The sequence below is a fragment of the Oryx dammah genome, unplaced genomic scaffold (genome assembly GCF_014754425.2).
Source record: "Oryx dammah isolate SB20612 unplaced genomic scaffold, SCBI_Odam_1.1 HiC_scaffold_13, whole genome shotgun sequence".
Taxonomy (NCBI): Eukaryota; Metazoa; Chordata; class Mammalia; order Artiodactyla; family Bovidae; genus Oryx; species Oryx dammah.
The window spans coordinates 29,078,979-29,102,954 of NW_024070197.1; the positions used below are offsets into that span (position 1 = coordinate 29,078,979).

The 23,976-nt window shown below is 50.4% G+C and overlaps 2 protein-coding genes across 7 annotated transcripts in view; one reads left to right on the forward strand and one right to left on the reverse strand.

Moving 5' to 3' along the window:
• Positions 1-4,054, forward strand: part of SMPD3 (sphingomyelin phosphodiesterase 3) — an 83,827-nt gene extending 79,773 nt beyond the window's left edge. For both annotated transcript variants that reach the window (XM_040253280.1, XM_040253279.1), the window contains exons 8-9: positions 630-792; positions 1,046-4,054. In XM_040253280.1, the coding sequence (XP_040109214.1) occupies positions 630-792; positions 1,046-1,147 (265 nt within the window). In that variant the 3' untranslated portion in view covers positions 1,148-4,054. The remainder of the gene's footprint in view (positions 1-629; positions 793-1,045) is intronic.
• Positions 4,055-5,065: 1,011 nt separating this feature from the next.
• Positions 5,066-23,976, reverse strand: part of PRMT7 (protein arginine methyltransferase 7) — a 48,317-nt gene continuing 29,406 nt past the window's right edge. For 4 of the 5 annotated variants that reach the window (XM_040253274.1, XM_040253276.1, XM_040253273.1 and 1 more), the window contains 13 exons: positions 20,622-20,734; positions 18,328-18,569; positions 17,951-18,131; positions 14,263-14,390; positions 13,721-13,856; positions 12,637-12,720; positions 12,131-12,178; positions 11,354-11,443; positions 10,094-10,255; positions 8,834-8,908; positions 6,512-6,672; positions 5,522-5,618; positions 5,066-5,297 (listed from right to left, as the gene is read on the reverse strand). In XM_040253274.1, the coding sequence (XP_040109208.1) occupies positions 5,118-5,297; positions 5,522-5,618; positions 6,512-6,672; positions 8,834-8,908; positions 10,094-10,255; positions 11,354-11,443; positions 12,131-12,178; positions 12,637-12,720; positions 13,721-13,856; positions 14,263-14,390; positions 17,951-18,131; positions 18,328-18,569; positions 20,622-20,734 (1,697 nt within the window). In that variant the 3' untranslated portion in view covers positions 5,066-5,117. The remainder of the gene's footprint in view (positions 5,298-5,521; positions 5,619-6,511; positions 6,673-8,833; positions 8,909-10,093; positions 10,256-11,353; positions 11,444-12,130; positions 12,179-12,636; positions 12,721-13,720; positions 13,857-14,262; positions 14,391-17,950; positions 18,132-18,327; positions 18,570-20,621; positions 20,735-23,976) is intronic. The other variant, XM_040253272.1, reaches the window with a different exon arrangement.

Here is a 23,976-nt window from a genome sequence, read left to right on the forward strand (position 1 = left end):
CTGTCCTCCCTGTAGAATTCTGACCAGCAACTGTATCAGTTTCCTTCCTCTGAAAAATGGGGCGACAGCCGCATCCCACCTTGTTCCTTTCTTAACACACCCGGTCCTCAAAGTGTCCTGGGGTCTTGGGGACAGATTGACACAGGAGTCCGGTCCTGGGATGGGGCCTGGGTGCTTTCCTGGCTCCCCTGCTGACCTGAAATGGGAGTCATGGGGGGGTCTGGGGACTTTCAGAAGAGAAGGGTCTCTGGGGTTCACTGCAAAGATCAAGTTCCCCCCAAACAGGATCCTATTAGCTCAGAGCACAACACTACCCTGGAGAGGGGGTGGGCAGTTCTGTCCCCAGCTTGGTTACAGGTTTTGGGTGGTGCCCGCGTTCTAGTTCAGAAAGGGAATACGAGTGCTGCCGACCCCAGGTGGGCATGGGACACTCCAGGGCAGTGGCTCAGTCAGACAGGAGCTCACAGGCTCAGACCCAGTCTCTATCCACCCCAGTCCCTTTCTGGGCTCATGGAGAAGACAGATCTTAAATGTATGGGTTTGGTCTGACTTGGGGGACAGAACGTGGCTCCACCCTCAGGATCTGGGGCTGTGCTCACCTTGCCTTCCTGTGTCTTCTGTGTGGGCAGGGTCTTGGAGAGTGAGGAAGGTCGCCGGGAGTACCTCGCCTTCCCCACCAGCAAGAGCCCCGGGGGAGGCCAGAAGGGACGCAAAGAGCTTCTGAAAGGCAACGGCAGGCGCATCGACTACATGCTGCACGGGGAGGAGGGGCTATGCCCGGACTGGAAGGCCGTGAGTCTGGGCTGGGCTGGGCTGGGCTGGGCAGCCAGGCTGTGCCCGTAGCAGAACATTCTTGCTCTACACCCCTTGGCAGCACCGAGCTCTCCTCTGAAAGTGGAACGTGCCAGTCCAGGAGGCCTTTGGGGCCCTCAGGGACGCTCCCACTCTCTGCCTTCAGGAAGGTCCAAGTCAGGCCCCTGCTTTATAAGATGCCCTCTGGGTCTAACAGGGATATTTCTTCCTTCTCCCCTCCCCACTCCCGTAGGAGGTGGAAGAATTCAGTTTTATCACCCAGCTGTCAGGCCTGACGGACCACCTCCCGGTGGCCATGCGACTGATGGTGTCTGCAGGGGACGACGAGGCATAGACCAGCCCAGTCACCACGAGCAGCGGGGCCTCCACCAGCCCTTGAGTCGCAGTCCCTCCCTGGCCGTGTCCCCTCCAGCGAGCACCGCTGGTGCTAGCGGAGGAGGGCAGGGGCCCGGGAGAGCCGCGGCCAGTCCTAGGTGAGCTGGAACCAGCGCTGCCCGGCACTCGCCATGGACAGGAGTCAGGCCGGCCTGGGGAGTCCTGGCTGCCCAACCAGTGCCATTCTTTCAAATAGTTGATTTTCTACAAATCTACAGCACAACCTAGTTTATAACCCGTGGGTTAGTATGAAATCCGGGTTTCTGTACTCTTTGTATCTCTTCTAAAGCTTCATCCAGGGTTCATTATTTCTGTCTGCTGCCATGTTGTCTCGCATGCCTGCACCCTCGCATGCACGCTGCCCGCATGCCACGTGCCACACCGTAGCCACAGACCCCTCACTCGGGCCTCACCCAAGGCCAAACTCCAAACACAATCAGAACCAGCCAAAGAAGCATTCCTGGACACGGGACCGCCAGCTCGCCGCCTCCAGCCTGGACAGTTCACGAGCAGGGACCGTGAAGGCTGTGTCCAGTTACCAGCGAGCCCGGGCTCTTTCCCAGGGTCTTGCATTCAAGGGCGATTACATTTTAAAAAGAAAAACAGAAAAAGAACAAAAATAACCCTTAAAGGGTCTGCAAGCCACAAGGGAGAACGCTGTTCTTCCTGAAAGGGGCTCCCTTCCCTGGCACAGCAGAGCCCGGGACCTCCCTAGGAGGCTCCAACGTGGGCCATGGAGCCATAGACAGGATTCTAAGGAGAGAGCATCCTTTTTTTAACAGGAAGAAGGGCCACTCACGGTTTAAGGGGGGAGGGGGACTTCTTATTTTGAAAACGGTAAGATTTGTAGCTTCTGTTCTGTCAGAACCAACACATTCTCTTTCTGCCTGATCCTGTCTCCCCTCCGGACACCCTTCTGGTTCAGGACCAATCCTCCCTTGGTGACTGTCCCTATCCACGTGCTGGCTGAGCTCAGGAACTGTCCCCCTGCATCTGGGGTTGGTGGGGGGCGGGAGGGGGGCTGAGGCTCTGTCCTCCTAGGCTCATCCTCCACAGTGACCCCAGCCCTGGATGAAGGGACTTGGGGGTCAAGGCGCAGAGCAGCCTGTCACCTCACCAGTGTGCAGGCTGAGGGTGGCAAGGCTGATGGCCACTGCTCGTCCCACACAGGGAGTACTGGTTGCTGTTCAGGTGCACAGGCATCCAGTCTGCCACCATGCAACCAGGGCCAGCCCCAGTACCTGCGCAGTGTGGCAGAGCCTGCAGGGGAAGCCCATAGCTCCTCATCCCACGGCAGCACTGCCTCTGCCCACCTGCCTTTTTAAACACACCTGGGGACACCCTCCACCCCTACACAGGGAGGGCTTTGTCTATTTCCAGGTGCAAGGCCCCTCCAATTCAGGGGGTTACTAACAACCCCCGACTGATCTCCCCTCCTCACAGCGTCCCAACCAATGTGCCACCTGGCTTGAAGCCAGTTTTGCCCAACGAGGCTGGGGACATACCAGGACTCTGCTACCAAGAGCCTGGTGCCAATATGCTGACGCTGTGCCTTGTCACCCACTGAGCTGCAAGAGGGACCAAGAGGGGCAAGGTCAGAGGCCAGGCCCTGCACTGGAGGGGAACATTCCCAAGAGCTGCACTCAAGGCGGTGCGGGCTGGTCTGAAGGCCCCTGGCCAGGGTAGCAGCTGGGCAGAAGGCTTCACTGCCTGGAGCACTCCCCTGGCCAGGCCCCCAGCCCCACCCTCCACATCAAGCCAAGAGAGCAGCTCACCATCCAGGGTACAGTCCTCCCTGGCTCTCCACTGCACCCCTCCTCCAGGGCTGTGGCTCCTGGGGCCCTGGCTAGGCTTCCCTGGGTCAGAGGCCTCCAATCCTAGGAGCGGCCAGAAATCTGCTCGCAGGTGGAGCTCAACAGGGCAGATGTGATACCCAGACGTCTGGGCCTGAGCCACGGCTCCAAGCTGTGTGCCCAGGAGAGCCGCGGAGGCAGGGCCTGGCTCCTGAAGTGGAGTGACTCTAGCACAGCTTCCAGCCCTCAGAGGGGCTGCTGGCCTCCAGGGCCAGCTGGAGGGGAGCCAGGGCATGGGGCACATGCTTCTCTCCCTACTCATGGGGCGGCCTTAGGCAAGTCATACCTCCCTGTGCCTCAGTCATTCTCCCGTCCAAACAAAGTCGCCTCTGCCCAGCCTGCCTGGTCTCCAGAGAAGGGCCTGCCTGCCTCCCCACTCCCCTCGCGCTGCCCTCTGGGGCCTCAGTGCTGAGGCCGTCATCGCTCAGCCACGAGTTTCAACAAACCTGTGTACCCCCAGGGCTGTGTACAAGCTAGACTTTTCCATTTGGATTTTTAAAAAAGGAACATCTCAGATGTTTCTGTGGCATCTAGGCCTGGAAGGACGGACACAGGTTGTCACCTAATCCCCGAGGCCCTGCACCTGCCCCGGGCCCAGCCTCCTCCACAGAAGCCAGGAGGCAGAGGTCAGCTTCAGAGAAAAACGGTCACTTCATCTGTCCAAACCACCTTCAGTTTTAAGTATGGGTATTAATCTTGATGCTTTTTAACTATTGTATTAACTTGCTGAAATTTAGAAATACTGTTTTAAAAAAAACAAACACTTTTTTTATTTCTGTATTTTTTTCTGTATTGTATCCTCATGGGACATTAGGGGTTTTCTATGGTAAGCACACCTAAGGTTTTGGTAAAAATGTTATCAAATATATTATCCAAACGATTCTTCCCTAGAAGAAAAACAATCTTTACACCTGATAAAGTATTTTGAAAAGAGAAGTGTTTTTTTTTTCCTTTACTGGTGCTGAAAAGAAGGATGGATAATGAGGAACAAAAAATAAAACTGTGAGGCTCAAGGCTGGTGTTCTGCACTTATTTGAGTGAAAAGCTGGTCTGGACCCTGCTCTGACTCCAGCAGGCGAGGTGGCCAGGTGGTGCTATGGGGAGACCGCCGTGGAGAGCCTACCTTTCCTGCCCTTCCCCATGGGATGAGCACAGTCTGAGTCTGCCCTGAACCACGCAAAAACCAGGCCACTTGGGTTCTCTTTCTCACTCCCGGTGGAACTAGAGTAAACAGCAGAACAAGACTGTGTGTGGGAAGAAACCAGGCTGGGCCTCCTTGGGACACCCTGCCCTTCTCTGGCAAGGTGAAGTTGGGGTGCCTGCACTAGTACCTACCCATCTGCCCAGACTGCTGTGGGATAAGGTCCTTTTGCTAGAAGGGGGCACGTGGGAAAGGGCTGTACCTTCGGGTTCCCTCCTCCTGCCGGCTGGTATCCTGGATCTGCGTCTGAACTGCTCTGGGACAGCCTCCTCCCTGACTTCAGAAGAGCAGCATGGTGTCCAGGTGCTGGTCTTGGTCACCTGCTGCTGCTGCACACGGAGGCCAAACCTTTACAAATGTGGATTGGGGCCATTACCTAGCAAACAAAAAGAGTCTGAACTTGGTCCTCAGTCCCGCCCTACCAGGGTCTTCAAGACCCAGAGCCCAGCCACATCAGTAACTCTGCCCGTAGGAGCCTCTCTGAGCTGGAGCGGGCAGGTGGACTCAAAGGTCCCCAGAGCACAAGGCCAGGCTGGCCCAGCTCCAGAAGAGTAGCAGACCCACCCACCCCAGTCAGCCCTGGCTCCCTCCCAGGGAGAGCAGGAGCAACACTGTGGCCAGGAAGCTCTCTGAGCACTTTAAAAGCCACTGCGGGTGGGCTCCTTGGCACCTTCTCAGTTCCAAAGTAATCCCTACTTCCTGCCATTTCTGGAGCAAGGACCCAGCAGTGCAAAAACACAAAACAGGGAGTGGTCTCCTCCAATCCCCGAGGCCAAGACGGATCCTGAAAGGCAAGGTGTCTTTACTTTTCGCCACGGAAAGCCACCATTCAGAGCCCAGAACCCTCCTCCACTTTATTTCTCAACAAGTGAGGGTCAGCACCCACGGTCCAACGCATCCGAGAGCGTGAAATCCATGGTGATGTCTCCAGCGTGGGGGCGGAACTCCACAGTGTAAGTGACGGTCTGCGGGCCACCCAGCGGCACTCTGGGGTCGAGTGTGGTGTTGAAGAAATACACGGCCTGCTTACAGTGGGGGTTCCAGCAGCAGTCTCCCTGCAGAGAAAGCAGCAAGAAGGCAATGAGGCTTCTGATGTCCCAGCCAGCCCCCTCCTGGCAAGCCTCCAGCCCAGGCAGCTTGCAGTGAGAAGCTGCTGTTCGGAGCTGGACGACCCAGGACCCCTCAGGAGTCACTACCCGGAACACCCAGAGCACACGCGAGTGGCGCGATGGCCCCCGCTCTCAGGGCCCGCCAACTTGGGGCCTGCGCACAGCACTACCTCGTCCTCTGCAGGCTTCAGGAGGCCGGTGCTGACTGTGCTATCCGCGGTCAGGTGGTATTCCATCCACAGGACAGCTCCATGGCTCCTCCCGCACCTAGAGATGGGCCGGGGGGTGGAAAGGGACCAGAAACAAACAGCTACACGAAAGACTGGCATGGCCATGGCTGCCCTCTGCTTTTCAGAAACCTCTCATCCTCCCTACTTCCATCCTGCTCTGTCAGGAGGCTCCTAAGACTCCACCTGAATGAAGGCCACTCAGTAAAAGTGGCCTTCTTGCTGAGCAACCAAAGTGCCCACTCACTCCCCACAGTCTGGCCAAGTATTCAGAGTAACCCTGCCCAGCTGGCTGCCAGCCTGGCCTCCTCTGCCTGAGATCATGGAAAGGTTGGCCCAGAAGGCTGAGAGAGCAGTCCAGGCATCGAAGTCTAGATCGCTCCCAGATAACTCTGGGCAGCAGGCACAGACAGGCAGCTGCCTTGGCTCCTCCTTGTCAGAGGAGCCCCAAGGGGCTCTGGGCTCATGGCTTCCACCCAGTTATAAGACGGAGCTTCCTCCAGTAAGCAGCCACCCCTCCCCGTGAAGGGAGCTGGAGCTGGATGGGCCTGACCATGTTGCACGACAGCCCCTGCCAATTCCTAAGCTGCTTCAATTCCCAGGAGGGTTCAGGAAAGAATATGGTCCAATGGGTAACCATAGCAACCAAATTCACGTTTCTCTGCAGCTGTGTGTAACATACTGCTGAGCTCAAAGGGAGCCTCAGATGTGGGAGGATGAGCAAGCCCACTCTGGCTTTTTCCCCCACCCAGAAGCTATGGGGACCCCCACACATTTCAGGGTCACTTGAAGGGCAAGGCTGAGATAAGGACAGCCATCCCACCCACATGAAAGTGACCGAAATAAGTGCTTATAGCCATTCAGGCAATAACTATTAGAAAGCAAGCCCTGCCACTTCCTTCCTCACTCCCTGACCCTGGAGCCTCCACTCACCTTCTTAGCTCGATGGTGCCCTCAGCATGGACAGGCTGCAGGGGGACTGGCTGCCGAAAATCAAAGGTCAGGATCTGCTGGGCCTTGGAGAGGCTGCGGCACGGGTACTCCCACAGCGGGTGGGGCTCAGCCTCCTTGCTCTCCCTGAAGTCCAGGGCACGCTGAGAAGGGAAGAGGAGAGGTTCTGCAGAGATAGAGCCAGGTGGCCAGGAAACAAGGAGCTCTTGTCCCCATCTCCAGAGTTTATCTATGCCAGTGGTCCCTTATCGCCATGGCCCTGGTCCCTCAGGGTAATTGCCATGGTCAAGTGGGGCAAGTAAGCCCCCATAAAAGACCACAAGCCTGGCCAGACCAGCTGGCTTCTGGTACCACTCACAAGCAATCTCCTCAGCAAGGTACTCTAAGCTTCATTTTCTGCCTTTTAAAACTCAAAGCCATTGCCCATCTCACAAGCTACCCTGACCAACTGCCTACACTGGTGAAATCACCCATCACTTGGACACTTGCCCATTCAGTGACCCTTACTGATCACTAAAGCTGCCAGATCACCACCCTACAAGGCTCCCAGTCTAGAAGGAGACAATTGGGGAGCAACTGCAGTCTCCAGGGGACATTGGCCGGCTAAGAACAGAGTTAGGCAGAAAGCTGCCCAGAGGGATGACCTCTAGGCTGCCTCTTGAAGGCTACCCAGGAGCTGTTAGCAAAGAGTAGAGTGCACACAGCCCAGCAGGGAATGGTCAGAGAGCAGAGTGGAGCCAGCAGAGTGGCGGGGGCTGGCTGCAGGGGTGAAGGTGGGGGCTCAGGGTTTTCCCGCAGAGGACAGACAGGGCCAGACTTCAGATCTACAGATTCACTTGAGCTCCCTGTGAAGAAAGGCTGACAGGAGAAGCAGCGGGGCATACGGTCAGACACGAGATGCAAGTGGCCCAAATGAGTAACAGCAGGGAAAGAAAACTTGTTCACAGAGGACCTGATGGTTGTGGAACCCAACAACCAACTGAATGAGAAGGCGAAGGCTTGTCTGGGAGGCTGCCGGGGCCCTGAGCCCAGCTGGCAGGTATGAAGTGACAGCAGGTCTAGAAAAGCAGCACTGGGAGGGCCGGACTAGGGGCGGGGGAGGAGCAGGTGGATTCTGGAGGCAGTGGGTAGGAGAACCTGAAGACGTCTCAGTGGAGTCACTGCTCTCAGCTATTTGGTCAGAGCTCAGGAGAGAGGCAGGCAATGGCCAGCAAATAGAGAATGGAGACAGCCACAGGGGTCTGGGCAGGGACCTAGGGGAACTCTAGAACACAGGACACCTCAGGGGATAAGAAGAGGGGAGGAATCCAGGAAGGAGCCTGAGAAGTGGCCAGAGAGAGCTAGAGTGTGTGGTGTTCCCAGGGGCATGGAACAGTCAGTGGTCTGCTGTGGACAGGGAGGTAAGATGAAAAACTGCAATGTCCCCTGGATATTTTTTACTTAAAAAATGTTTACACAAGGAATCCACAATCACTCTAGAAAATGTAAACAGAAAGAAGCAAAAGGGAGGAAAAAACTAACCACTTCCTATCACAGAACTAACATTTTGGTGTCTACAATCCACCCCTTTTTCACTGTATGTGTCATTTTTTTTATAATTAAAAAAATTTTTTAATGTTGTATATACTTTGTACAGGTCACTTTCCATTTACAGTTATTACATGTGTGAATTTTCTTAATACATAAAAATGTGATGGTGTCCTGCCCTTCTCACAGGGCTCATGACTCTTCACATCTATCCTGGCCAAGTATCGTTGGCACTTTCATGACTGCCCTCGTTTCTGGGAGCTGCAGACCCTGGTGGCTGCCTGGATCCCCTACTAATGTACAGATAACTCTGCAGGAACCCTCCTTCTACATCCCACCCACCTCCATCCTCAAGCACCTTCCCCTGAAATGGAGTCCCCAGAATGAAAACAGCTGGCTCAGAAGGTTGCCAAAATCACTTTCTAGAGAGGCCATCCCAAACAAGAACTAGCTGCTGACACTGGCAGGAGTATTTCCAGTGGTTTGGTGACAGACGGGCCCCAGCCCAAAATTCTGATTCAGGGATTACAGCCCTAGGCTGAGAATGGCCTAACACCAGCCAGACTTGGAGATGCAGTGGCTCTCAGGTTCATGCTTACGGTGAACCAAGCGGAACAGATATGGCTGCCCCTGCTGCCCACAACAGAGGAGCTCTCTGCATACTGCCCACAATGCCCAACCCCGGTCCGTCCATGGAAGCCAGACATCCCCTTCAGGAGCCTGTGGCCCGATGGAGTGTGGACGGAACACTGTGGCGGGAGCTGCGGCCCTGCATACCTTAATCATGTCATCCATGATGTGCACATCGAACCCTTCACAGTCACCACAGGGGCTCCGGATCCGCCACAGGTCCTGAAAGGAAGGCACAGCCTTGACACCCACCCGCCAGGGCGCGCCAACCCCTACACCCACCCAATGGGGATGGGTGGGCAGGCACGGCCACAGTTCTCTGGGACAGCACATAGATGTCAACACCCACTCAGGCACACACAAGTGTGGTGGCAAGAGTAGGAAGGGTAAGAGGCTGGGGCTGCCCCAACTCCAAACCTGAGGCACATCTTGCTGCTCTCACAGGCCTGGAAGAGACTCCCACAGCTGAAGGGACCCAAAGACAACAAAGACCCAGGATGGTTCCTCAGATCTGCAAAGCCTCTCATGATCCCAAGCCCTCTCCACTGAGGGACAGCTGACCAGAGAGCTACTCAGACAGGCTCTCTAACCCCTCCCTGTCCATCCTGAACACTGATTCATTGGGAAGAACTCTGTCAACCACTTCTTGAGCCTCTATGCCCATAAAGAGAGTGTGAGGACGACAGGATACTAGGAGGAGACCAGAGGTTACTCAAGCCAGTCAACTCAGTATCCTCTGTCTTTTGGACATATACCTGGGAACAGCATCGTTCTCCACAGTCACTCACTGGCCATGAAAGCAAGAATTCCTGTGGAAATCTGGTCAAGTAAATAAGTAATGCAGAAGAAATGGCCAAAAAATTAAGTGTCAGAACCACTAAGCTACCCAGGGATAAAGCCATCCTTATCAAAGAAACATCAAATGAAGTTCACTCTGTATTTCAGGTTAAAAGCATTTCAAAATCCTTTTAATAAAAAATACCTTTCCCAAAATGATTTTTTGACTATGGTTCTGCTTTGATGAGAAAATGAAAATGAAGCTTTCCAACTTTTCTTGCATAAGGAAGCTGACTCGCCCATCTCAAAATGCTTTTAACAACTGGAGCCTTAGCTCTTAATGAGAGCAGAGCAAGCTGCACAGCTTGTCTTCTGAAACTCTTAATTTATATTTTAAAATTATTCTGATAAGCTGTAATTGTAAAATGACAACACACAACCATTTCCATTTCATGTGCTAAATTACTTTATTTTTAAAAAGGCGAGCCTCTTCTATTCAGCCCTGAGGTGTGCTAATACAGAAAAACAGAGGTTCAAACCATTAAGACCCTAGGTGCTCCACCTGCATCCAAGGTCCACACAAGAAAACAATCCCCCACCCCCTGCCAAGAAAACCTCTGGGTGGCCTACCCTGAACTCCACGACCATCACGTGTAGCGAGGCAGCCTGGGGCATCACCACAGCGCCAGGCCCCAGGTGTTGGTCCACAGCAGTCCGCACATACCAGAAGTACAAGTTGTGCCATGGAAGCAGGCTGGTGGTGAAGAATGGCTCACCCAGGAGGAGAGAAACCTGCCAATCAGAGAGAGAAGCAGGCCCAGGTATCAGAAGGATTCAGCTGAGTAATAAAGGACAAGTCTCACAGGCACATTCATTCTTTCATTCACTTACTCACTTGGTCGGTCAGTCAGTCCACACGCACGTCAAGGCCTGTGCCTACCCTTGAGGGTACAAAGATGAGAAACAGACATGAACCCTGCCCTCAGGAGTGCAGAGTGGGAAAAGGGAGCAGACGAGGCTAGGCGCCGTCTTCAGAGAGTGTGGTAGGAGCAAGGAAGGGGCTCACAGAAGGACCCTAGAAGTAAGACTTCAGGAAGAGCTTCCAGGATGGCATCTTGGAAATCCTACTCAAAGCTTTATCCTGACAATTTATTGTCAGTGCTAGTCTGTCTCCCTCACCAGGCTCGGAGCCCAGAGAAGCGGGGACATTGGCAGACACAGTATTCCCAGCACAGTGCCTGGCCCAGAGCAGATGTCAATGAAGGTTTGCTGATCAGATGAATAAATGCATGAACAGGAGACAGAAAAGCAAAAGAGTGGGGAGTCCAGGCAGAAGTGTGGGCAGAGGCCAAAGCAGGAGTGTGAATGACAGTGAGAGCAAGGCCCTTCTGGGAGCTCGCCAGATGAGCAGGTAGGGTAGGATGGTAAAGGATGAGGCCAGAGCAGTGGAGAGGAGCCAGGTCACCCAAAGGCAGCTGATGACAGGAAAAGGAGACTCAACTATGCCTTGGAGGCAAGAGGGGATCACTAAAAGCTTTAAACAGGGCTTAATATGAGAAGGAATGTGCTTTCAAAAGATTCTCAGGAGTTCCCTGGTGGCCTAGTGGTTGGGACTCGGGGTTCTCACCACAACCTGGGTTCAGGAGCAGTGCTGTGACAGAAAAAAGGGAGGGGACACTATGTGTCTCTGTCCATCCCAGCAGAGCCGTTCTGCTCTTGCTGAAGGAGCAGCGATTGGAGAGCAATGCAAGTATTCATTCATCAAGCATCTCTGCAAACCTCATCACACCCTCAACAGTGGGGGACCCACGGTGAGGCCCAGAGAAGGGGGCAGTCAGGCCATCTCAGAGTTGTGCTATCTAGAGCAAATGCACAGCACTCTCTACTCACCTTTTTACCCTCCAAGTCTACAGGTGTTAATAATTCAGGCCGTTTCTCTATTATATTAATTTTGTCTTCCAAGTGGTTGGCCCTAAAGATCTTAAAGAGAGAACAAAAGTGTTGGTTTCGTTGAGAAAAAGAACACATCTCAGAGTTGCTTTATCTGTGTGCAGTTCTCTGGCCAAACGGTTCTGGAGCACCACTTTCAGCTACTCTACTGAACTTCTCCCCTCCAAGGGCCTCCTACAGACTGCAGGTGACATCATGAGCAAAATGTCTTAAGAGCAATAGAAATTTCTCTTCCAGGCACACTGAAAAGGCTCAGAAGTAGGCTTGTAGTCCTGGTGGGGTGGGTTATCCTTCAGAAAGGAAATCAAAACCAGTCACTGGCCAGGATGTGAAACACCATCACAGAATCAAGCAGTCAGGACAGCTTGTGAGCAGTGACTCCCCGGGTGCTGGTGCCCCAGAAACAAAACTTAACTTTAGTTCTATCACTGCAAGGAGTTTTGGTTTTTTAGTTTTAAGTGAAGTGAGGAGAAAAGCCTACACTTCTTCAGCCACAAAACACAAAGTAGAGTCTAAACTTTGCTCGCTGCTATTCAACGACAGCTCCAGAAGACTTCCAGGCCAGCTCTCGACTCAGGAGTCACGAGAGTCACCGGCAGCTGCTACTCCCTCCAGTTCCCTCGGCACTGACACTGATTCAAAGCATTCGATCCCAGACTCAAGAAGGCAAGCCCCACAGATCCCCACATTATTTCTGTAACAATAATTATCACTTACTTTTTTCATCAGTCTATGAGAAGCTGCTGAATTCTCTACTGTAAATACCTAAAGGGAATATCATATTAGTTGTACGAGATGCACTTAACAGAGAAACTAAATACAGATTAAAATACAACTCCAGGGACTTCGCTGGTGGTCCAGGGGTTAAGACTCCACACTTTCAATGCAGGGGGTATGGGTGCCATTGCTGGTTGGGAAACCACAATCCCACATAAAAAGCAACTCCAAAGCAAAGGACAATACCTAACCAACTACATCTGTGCTCACGATCCCCCCGGATAGTACAACATTCTGTGCTGACCCCGGATTCAGACTCAGGAGCTGCAGCTACATGGCAACAGCTACAGCCTGACTCCTGCCTGCACCTGAGGCAACAACCCCTCAGACACCAACCCAAGCACACCCACAACGTATGTAGCAGCTGCACTAGCAAAGAGTTTTAGTCACAAAACTGTGACTAAAGAGTGCCATCAGGAAGCCGGCAGAAGGCACACGGCCAGTACCTGCTCCGCCCCAAGGTGATAGGCCAGCATGGACAGCAGACTGCCATCACTGACGCACAGGCAGACACTATCCGGCTTCAGCACCTGCAGGAAAAGAGCAACCTCAGCACAGATTTTCTTACAATGTTGAGAAAATTCTTGTTGACAAACTGACAGGCACATTTTCCATCTGACCCCTTAACCCACTCTGTGATCATTCAATCCCATCTCCTCCTCACTCCACTGCCCACATGGCCTGGCTGCATTTTCCTGTGCCCCAACAACAGTCAAACCTGCCTCCCAGGCCCTGGTGGCAAATAGCCTCACCCTCCAACACACCCCCTGCCTCACCTCTCCCCACTCAGACCCCACTGTCAGGAGACTCTCCTCAAGCCATCCTAGAAGGCCCCACAGAAAGCCTGCCCTGTTTATCGGAGGCCACCCCCCAGTCACAACCACAGGCCTCTTCCCTGTGAAGTCATAGCACAGACAGCCACGGGCATGTCAAATGACTTCTCACATCAGGGAAGCCTTTGAGGGTCACAGATCCCTCTGAGAGAAACTCAGAATGTCTGGGATCCTCCTCCCCACTCCCCAAAATGCAGGCATGTGCATACAAACACACATATTTCTGCATACAACTCCAAGGGGTCCAGAGACCCCATCCAAACCTTGTGGTCCCCAGGCTGAGACCTCTTCTATAGGCAGCAGGGAGCAAAGGTTTTTCAGAAGAGCTATATGACCAGATTTACAATCTAGAACATTTTAGAAGGAAAACAGCAAATGAGAGGAATAATGGGGTGGCTGAACCCACAAGGATCACCAAAGGAATTGCTGGTGACCATAAAGGCAAAGTGTCCAGAGGGACAATAGCAAGGGTCAGGGAGAGGCTCCTATAGAAGAGCAGAGAACAAGCCCCTACTGATCCAGAAACAAGCTCCCAGCCTTGGCTCGAATGCCACCCAGTAGGAGCTGGTTGAAGCCACTCGTGGACAGACAGGAGAGGACAGAAGACAAAACCAACTGATCATAAGTGAGCAGTGGGCTGGGGTCCATAGGACAAATCCCTTCTGGCCTGTGACCACCCAAAGGGCTAGACACTTACCGTCCTCAGGGCCTGGATGTATTGCTCGGTTCTGTTCCGATCATTGATCTCTCCAAACCGAGGCCGGTTCCAGAGCAGGTGAGCCTGGCAGTCACACACGGGGCGCACTGGGTGGACTCTCCCAGTCTTTTCAGGACTGGATGAGAAAACGAACAGATACAGGGTGATGACTTGCTAGGCAACGGCGAGCATGAAGGCACAGCACAGGGACCCACACCAGGGAAATCGAGGTGGACAGGGGACACACCCATGGTCCTCTAGGGGACATGAGTCTAGGCACTGGCTTTCGAGTGGGCCTTAGAGGTCAGAGGGCCTCCAATTCAAGACTTCTCATATATATATCTGCCCCAAATGGGGGTCCTACCACTGAGGTAGCCTCTTCTCAGTACACACAAACAGGCACCCAGCCACAAACTTTTCCCCTTATTTGGTTCAGATACAAATGTGCCCACTCAAAACCTATATAGGGTCCGCGGAGGGAATTTACACGAACACACAATGTCACAAGCCTAGTGTCCCACCCCACAAGGCCGGAGGCACACCTGGTCTTCTGGAGGTTGTACCACACACAGTAGTCGTCGTGGTGGGCTACCAGGCAGAGGGCTGAGCCCTGGACAACGGGCTCCTCCTGTGGCAGGAAGTACACACACTGCATCCAGTGGTCCCGCCACTGAAACAGGAAGAGAATCAGCTGTCACCAAGGTGCAAGAAGAGCAATGCAACAAATCCAGGGGCTGAAACCCAGGCCAAAACCCAATTTTCTGGGAGACCACTGTGTGAACTACACATAGCTACTGTGGCCAAAGAGATAAACAAAATTTTCAAGTTAGAAATGCTAAAGGCCCGAAAACTTCATGGAATACTGCTGGCTTTAGGAAGACGGAATGTAGCTGATAGCAGTGGTCTTTAGGGTGGGCTCAGATGAGAGGACTCCAGCCCCTGCCCTATGTGTGTGTTGGGGCGGAGGGGGAAGGGGTGGAATTGGAAGGAGGGAGGGATAATGCAAATATGGTAAACACTGACAACTGGTCAACTGAAGTAGAGGGCATACTGATGTTCGTTTTCACTTATTTTATGGATTCAAAATTTTCAAAATAAAAAATTGAAAAAATAGCCAGCACCACTTCTCAGGAGGGCATTTAGCAACTAAACATTGTTTGTTTACCACTGGTTCTATAATAACGAAGTAACTAGCCACTGCAGTCCCTACTGTCAACATATCCTGAAAGGAGTTTAGGGTAGAAATCAGGAATGAGAGAGCCAGTGCTCTGGGAAAAACTCACAGAACAGGGTTTCAGACAGTTATTTTCAGAAAATCTTATGAATCCAATTTCTTGTATATTCTCATATCCAGAAAAGCACTAAATTCATTAACAGAGATACCTGCACCTGATGACTAACAACAACCCTCTGCCAGAATGTGTACTTAATTGCAAGTTATCTCCCTTTCATTAAAATCACATATCTTCTGATCTTCACACACACAAACACACACTCACACATACACACACACACACACTCCTCCTCCTCCTTCGGAGCAGCTCCTCAGAGCTATCTTAGAGGCTACAATCCTCACTTGGCTTCAAATGAAACTTAACTTACAACTCTCTTGCTGCGTTTTTTCCCCCCCAGTTTATCCTACTCAGTCTTGAATTTAACGTAAAGTCTGGTCAATGCCATTCCTCTCTAAGATGTCTATTTGAAGGTGAAAGTCACTCAGTGCGTCTGACTCTTCAGTCATGTCTGACTCTTTGCAACCCCATACAGTCCATGGAATTCTCCAGGCCAGAAAACTGGAGTGGGTAGCCTTTCCTTTCTCCAGGGGATCTTTCCAACTCAGGGATGGAACCCAGGTCTCCTGCATTGCAGGTGGATTCCTTATGAGCTGAGCCACAAGGGAAACCCCTGAAGGAAAAAGCTAGGAATCAAATCTAACCAGATACACTCTGGGGATAATAAACAGTAACGAGGAGGAGGGGAAAAAAAGATTCTCTAAAACTTGTTATTCATCCTTTACTATGCTCTCCCTGACCCCTCCCGGGCTCCCGCGATACTTCCCTGTCACCATGTCCTTCCCACACACCAGACTCCCAGGTCCGAATGCTAAAGAGCTGTGACAGAAGCCACTGTCTGAGGCTGATCAAGGGCAGCTCAGTGAAGTCCTGAGAGAGATTCATTAGCAGCTCTTCAAACTCGAAACAGTCCCAAAGTCACCACTGGCAGAGGGAGGACACAAGCCTCACAGCCAGGAGACCTGGGGACAAGCACCCACCACTGCAGCCTAGACAAGAGGTCCTGCTCCCCGCACTGGGCCATGCTCTCTGTGCTTACCCAAGGGGTCTTATATGAGCCTTCAAGGAGAAACTACACATAGGAACACTCTGAAGATATGCAAATGAGAATCGTTAACATTTTTATGAAATTCTTATGCTAGTATTGCAACTACCACACTCCTGAAGAAGAAAGCAGCCCAGTGCTGATCTGAATTCTGTGGGAGAATTCTCCCCCACCCCCAACCCATACCACACACACACACACAGACTCAGCCTGCAGTGGACTGAGGCTATGAAGAATCAAGCTGGGGCAGCTCAGGGCCCAAGAGGACTGACTGAAATCCCGCAGCAGTCATGACCCTGTGGCCTAAGCAGGAACTCAGCAACTTGGGGAGATGCTAAGGCCTTCCATGAAGTCACTATGTGTACACCCAGAACCATCAGCTGAGCAATTAAAACAAAGCCAGTGCCCAGCAAGTGGTAACTGAAATCAGAATACACGGAGGATGGTGCCCAAGGCCTCCCAGGTAGAGGGAAGATTTGATTCCTTGGCTCTAAAGCATCTTTCCCACTTTCTTCCCCGTCAGTCGCTCAGTCGTCTCCGACTCTTTGCAGCCCCAGGGGACTGCAGCCCACCAGGCTTCTCTGTCCATGGTATTTTCCAGGCAAGAATACTGACATGGGTTGCCACTTCCTACTCCAGGGGATCTTCCTGACCCAGCGATCAAACTCAAGCCTGTTGTGTCTTCTGCACTGGCAAGTGGATAATTTACCACTAGTGCCACCTGGGAAGCTCCAGTGTGTATAAAGGGGTGGATAACATGCACATGAAAGAAAATTCAAAAGATATAAAAGGCTCGTGGAGTGAAAAGTAAGCCTCCTTTCCATCCCTAACCTCAGTCCCTTTCCCAGAAGCAACGTTTTTTTTTTTTTTTTTTTACCAATTTCTGTGAATTCCTCCAAAGATACCCTCACATACACACACCACACATATACACTCAGAAACACATACATTTTTTCCCCACGATCGCACTACACGCACTATTCTGTACCTCTCGTTGTTTCACTTGATCTATCCTTGAGACAGTTCCACACCAGGGCAGAGAGAGCCACCTTGCCCTCTGAGCATGCAGGGAAACTGACTTAGCTAGTCCCTGCTGGTGGCCTCTAGGCTGTTCCAGTCTTCTCCATTAGAGTAGGGCTGCAGTGAGCATCCCAGTACACATGCCATGCTAAACATATGCAGATCCAACCAGAGCCTAAATATTTAGAAGTGGCGTCACTTTCCATCCTCACTGCACTGACGCTCTGACCATCATTTTCCCACTCTGCCCTACGGCTCCACCAATAGTCTGCAGACTCTGAACTTTATTCACTAACAGGTAAAAAATGGTATTTCATTGCATTTTAAATCTGCATGGTTCTTATGAGTGAGGCTGAACATCTTTCCACACATTAAAGAGGAATAAAATATGGAATAAAATTTGTATTTCCTTTTCTGTACGTCACATCCTCTCCACTTTCCATTGAACTGAAGGTAGATTTTAAGGTCAGAGAAAATGAGGCTGCAGACAGGCTGTTGTTCTCTGCTGTTCAGCTGCTAAGTTGGGTCTGATTCTTTGCAACCCTGAGGACTGCAGCACGCCAGGCCCCTCTGTCCTTCACTATCTCCCTGAGTTTGTATCTCCCAGGGTAGTTCTCTACTGCAAGCTAATCTGAGGTCCCCTGGGATTACTCTAGGGGCCAGGTCTAACAGTGGCTGTGCCAAGACACAGGAGAGCCAGCACACAAAAGCTGCCCTGTGGTTCACTGTGACCACGGGTGCTGGCCATGAACTCAGTCCCTTCTGTCTGTGAATGTTTGTGAATCTAAGACCCAACATGCTCCTTTCCCAGGACCAAAAGTGGATGACAACTTGCTGATTTCCATGAAAATGTGTTCAGTTCCTGCCTCTTACCTGGAGCTCCTCTGGATTTGAGTGTGCCCAGAAGGGGGCCATGGTGCACTTGATCTTCCCCTCAGGGTCCATTTCAATGTCCCACCAGGAGAGAACCACCTGAGCTCGGCCAGACACTAGCGGTTCAAACTGCCTGCTATGGCAGGCTGCTGAGCTACTGACTTGCTTGCTGAAGTCCACACTGTAAAGAACATTCGGGAACTGAGGCAGATTTTAAGCTCACACAGTCCATTTTTAAGCTTTTATGGTGACCTCATCTGCAATGAGACTTGTTTGCAATGGACTCCTGATGTCAAAATGAATACAAGAACGACTGCCAAAGACCCAATTCCACCAAGTGTCTCCAAGCGCCATGACCCTAGGTGGCTCCTTGGTACCTGAACATAGGCAGCACGTCGCTGAGGACGGTGAAGTCAGCAGGTGACACCTGGTTTAGCTGAATGTCGCAGACAGAGGGCGCGCCAGGGCATCTCTCCAGTTCCAAGGGGGGGATGATGACCCGCTCTCCACGGCTGGTCTGAACACGGATGGGAAACAGCTTATTCCATGACCACATCCTCCTGGACTCTACCAGCTGTGCATAGACGGTTGCTCTGTGAGGCACTGCTTCACAATTTGCCTAAGTTTATATTCAAAAAGTATAACAAAAGAACAAAAAAATAACCAGTTACACTGACCCACAGCAATTCTCATTGAGCAAAAGAGATTTATTCCCTAATACAAGGCAAGTTTAGTAACATCTAATGCCTTATCACTATTAGGACAGTGAACTGTTTTCAGCCCAAAGCCCTTGGGAAAGGAAGAAACTAGACTGCAGAAAGAACACACATTATTTCTAAGATGATTTATGTCAGCTAAGTTCCTAGTTACCTGACACTCTTGAATATTTCAAAAATAAACCTTAATTGTCATCATGCTGATTAACTCCCACACAGACTTTGAAGAAAGAGTCTAAGTCTTCCTGTTAAACAGAAATCCTAGCACTAGGCTCAGAGCTTCCCTTCAGCGCAGCTCTCACCCAAACACTAGAACCTTCTTATGGCACAGCCCAGTAGCCAAGTGTCCATCCTCAACAGACCTGACCTCCTGGCCTCACTGGGCACTGCCGACTTGGCTGTGGCTGCAGTCCCTCATCCAGTTTCCCTCCAACACATTCATCCGACACCCTCTACACACCAAGCAATAGGGGTCTCCCCATCCTCCCCCACCAGGGTGGGCAAGACCTCACCCCACCATCCACCATCAGAATGGACCTCAAACCGTACTGTGACCATCTGCCCACCTATCTGCCTTGCCAGGAGCTCACCTTCATATTCTTGGTACCTAAAAAGGGCCCAGCAAAACAAAGGCACCAATAAAGGTGTCTTCTGAGACCAATTCCTGGACCACTGCAACACCACACGGCCTGTCAGATGCCCCAGTTTCATGACCTCCAATGTGGCAGGAAGAGGGACAAGGACCATGATGCCATAGCTCCTTCAAGTTCAGGCTGGGCAGATAGGGACAATGATTAGAGTGGACAGCAAACACCTGGCTGCTATGGGCCAACTGGGAGAGGAAGCTGATAGCTGCTAGTGCACCTTTTAATTATGAGATGAATCAGAGAAAGACAAACTGGACAACATTAACATAACTCTAAACATCCTTGTTCTCTATTTCAGGGATTCATCTAATTGATGGCTTTAATGTAGAGAAAAAATAATTTCAAACACAGAATTCTGTATTTTGGAAATGACGAGACATCTCACACAGTATGGCAATCTGCAGGACAATTACCTCACATGCTGACCGTGTGAGCAATGTGAACTCTGGCCCCAACTGTATTGGGAGGAGCCTCCTTCCTCTCTTCAGGGGCCTTAAGGACCCCCAAAGAGAGTTTCAGCCTAGGACAGTTACAGGTTCATGATAGAATGCTGCCCATATGTATGCAGAAGCAGCAAACAACCATGACTTCCCAGCTGGCCTCTGCCTCAGTCTCTACCTCCCCATTTATGTTCATAAAAAAACGAGGCCAACGTCTCTGAACTAACATGTTCAGTATATCTTTCCCTTCTCAAAACAACTGTCAAAGGCTATCACCACTCAAGGTTAGCAACAGCCCGGCATTCAAGGCCTTCTATCCTCTACCCATTCTCCACTGTGAGCTTACAAGAACCACAGACCGGTGCTCTCACTGCCCACTAAACAGGTCCTCTGCCTTGGACATCTCTCCTTTTCCTCAGCACCTTCCCAGATTCCACCCTCCCCACGCAGGCCCTCATCTCGCTCCTGACCCGTGACTTTTTCCACTGGCCTTAAACCAAACATCAGCAGTGCTTCTGCCTACCTCTCCATTTGGCCCATTAAGTCCTCACCACTGTTGACTGGTGTGGATCTTAGAAGCACGAAGGACATCTTATACTTCTCCCTGGATGCTAGCAGACCTTACACACAGTATAAGAATGCTTGTTGAATGGAATATTAAGATAGTTTCTAGTCTTTTGACTCTAACCTACTAAAACTCAGCATTCAAGAGGAAGTCATGACTGAGAACCAAAATCTCGTAGGAATCAAAGGGTGCCCTAGGGGATACAGAGAGGTACTGGGGCTGGGGCTGTGCAGAGTATTGTGCAGTGATAAGAGCCATGTGAGATCACACTAATTTGCCCAAGGGAGGCCGTCAATCCCCTACCTGCACGAGGTGCCTGTGTGCATGCTCATAGGAGGGCAGGGCTCCCTCCCCAATCAGTTCCGTGTCAAATAGCTCCGTGATCAGGATGTTGGCACGGCATGGCATGTCACCATCTGAGAAACACAAGGGAAGAGTCAGAAGCAAGCAACAGATTAGAGCAAATATTTACAACAAATATGTAAAAAAAAAAAAAGGTTAATAGGTCATTATAACTGAAAGCGCACACATATGCTAAAGTGTTTAGAAGTGTCATCATGTCTGCAACTGACTTTCAACAGTTCAGAAAAAAAATAAAATCCACCTTGGTATGCATGTATATGTCAAAATGCCAACAACTGATTAAGAGAACAGGGGTGTTCACTATACTACTCTTTCAAATTTTCTATTTAATATTGCAAGGGGCTCATAAAACTGATTTAAAACAGACAAACAAAAAAACCTACAAACATTCCAAAAGAACACCAAGCAAAAATACAGAGAATTCAAAATAGAAAGCAAATCAATCAACTATATGAAAATGTTTTCATTTTTATTAGCAAATTGGAGATACAAACAATTAAACTATTAACTATTAAATTAGTAAAAATGATTTGAAAAGCACAGACTGAATGCTGGTACTTCAAATATTTCTGGGCTGCAGAGAAGGAGAAAAAAATCAAAGTAAGAGAGAGGTTGATTCCATTGATACCCAAAGATACAACTGAGATCTAGAACTCAGAGGCCCCAGTTCATTATATTAAATCTCCCTGAATCAAGTTAGTTTCTTGCTGCCAAACAATCCCCTAAATAAGTTTTTTTGGATAGCAGGATTATGGAAGGTCTTTCTGCTTTTCTACTTTTTAAACCTTCATAATACAACATAATGTTACTTCTACAATTACAATTTTTAATGAGCCGAAACAAAACTGACTTTGGAAGGGGTATTCATCATGGAAAATTAACTGTAAATACTCCTAATGGCTCATGAATTATAATTTGACAAAGCCCACTCATCTTCCCTACACAGAGGACAAGGACGGGTGATGCAAGAGAAGAACAGCATTAAGAGTTCAAAGGCAAGTGTAACAGAGAGAGCATGAGCCTTGAGTCATAGAGACCTGGGCCTGGATCCCACTTTCTAACCTTGAACCTCAGTCCTGACCATCAGTCACCTCATCTGTAAAAGAGGGGTTGGTCATGAGATCTACTTCACATGGTGGTGATAATTAGATAACAAAGGTAAGCCTGTCCAGTTCCTGTGAAGTACATGGGTGCAGTAATGACATGAAGAGAGGCTGAGAAGAAATTTCTATCTCCAGGCACACAGACCACCCTCCAAGTCACTGCCCATTCTCTCTGATATCAAGGGAGATTCCAAGTGAAATACACTGTCCCAAACTAAGCTGACCAACCCACTTGCACACACGTGCTTCTCTGCCCAATGTTTCTGCTCAATGAATGGCACCACCAATCACACAGTCCTGAAACATGGGCATCACTGGCCAGCTCCAGGATGGTTCCCTGACTGGCCTGGTGACCTCTGCACCCCAGGGCCTAAAACAATGCCTAGCAGCACCCCAAAACAGTCAACAAACGTCAGCTAAATGCTTGAACCCTACCTCTTTGTCACCCTACATCCCAATCAATCACCAAGCCCTGACAATTATACCTTCTGAATACTTTTTAAGCCAATTATGTAACTTAAAATGATTTACTGTCCAAATCTGCTTCAAAGATCAAGCTTTATGATCCAATGGATTTCAAGAAATACTTCTTGAGAGCCTGTGAATGCTACTGTAGAAGGGGACAGACATGCAGGGGGAGCCTGAGTGGGGGCAGTTACCCCCACCCAGACATTTTCACCAAAGGACTAGATGGACGAACAAATGCCGCCCCAAGTCAGACACTACAAATCTTGGTGCGTAATCCATCTCGGGGGAACAGGTAACAAACCCAGATGATGTTTTTTAAAAGAGATCAGAACAGAAGCTTGGAAATAAGCATTTGGGAGTAGGAAGGAAGCTGCAAAGGAGAACAAAAACTGGGAGACGTCCCTGAGACCTGGCAAGAGAGAGTTTTCGGAAGGCCTGAACTGCAGCAGTATCAAAGCTGCAGTGTTTCCCATTTACCACGGGTTAAGGACCAAGCAAAGTTGACAGTCTACTCACTAAACAAATATGACTGAATTCTTCCATGTGCCAGGCCCTGTGCCAAGTCATGGAATGGAATAATTAGTAAGATCACACAGCCCATGAGCTCAGGATGCTTCAGCTGTGTGGCAACAGAAATGTTAAATACATAATTACATAATTATTTCATTATTGGGGTTAAAATCACTACATAGAAAGATATTAAGAAAGCTGTGTGTGTGAACAACACACAGCCTGAAGGTGGCACAGGACAGGGCACAGAATAAGTGACATGGCACATGTTCTCCACCTCGGGTCAAAATGGAGTAACTAGGTTCAGACTTATGTATCATCATAATCAACTAGAAAACACGGCAAAATCTATAAAACAAGTGTTTTGGGACACTGAACAGCAGGAAATCGAGTGAATCCCTACTGCCCTGGCTCCCAGCCGGCGGGCACTTTCCAGACCTTTGTTCACATAGAGAAGCCAAGCAAAGTGTCTTGCTGGATGAGACAGCAGAGCCAAGTTCAGGGGGGTGGAGGCAGCTGGAATGTGCAAAGGAGAGAGTCAGACAGGAAGCTACATGGGAAGAGGGCTTCAGAAATGTGCACAAGGCTCCCCTCATGTCTCTTGCTAAATATATCCACACACACACACACACACACACACAGGGTAAGCCTCTAGAAGGCTGGGCAAAGGATGACCATGTAGCTATAAGCTGAACAACTGTCAGAGCTCAGTGGACTGAGCAACATTCTAGCAACATTCTGATCAGCCATGACCCAGGCACTCAGCAGAGACCCCAGAAAGGTCACACTGTACTAGTATAGCCGAAGCAGCTCTAGAGCAGGGGTTCTCAGCAGGGTGAGATTTTGCACGCACACACCCCACACCTGGCCCATTTGGCAATACCTGGAGACGTTTCTGATAGGCACAAATGGTGCTGAGGAAGGAGATGCTATGAGCTTCCACCAGTTAAGAGGCCAGGAGTAAACATTCCACAATGCGCAGGACCACTTTCCCAGCAAAGAATTACTAAACCCACAATGTCAACAGTGCTGCAAGTAAGAAACCCTGTCTTAAAGCTATCCTAAGCCTGTACCAACAAAGCTTAAAAATAAGCCTTGTAAGGATCAACCTGATCTGCAAGAAACCCAACTGCATGCCAGACAAAGCTTTTAAGGGAAGACAACAAAACTCAGCACTTACCAATGTAAATCTCCCAATATACACAACATCTGAA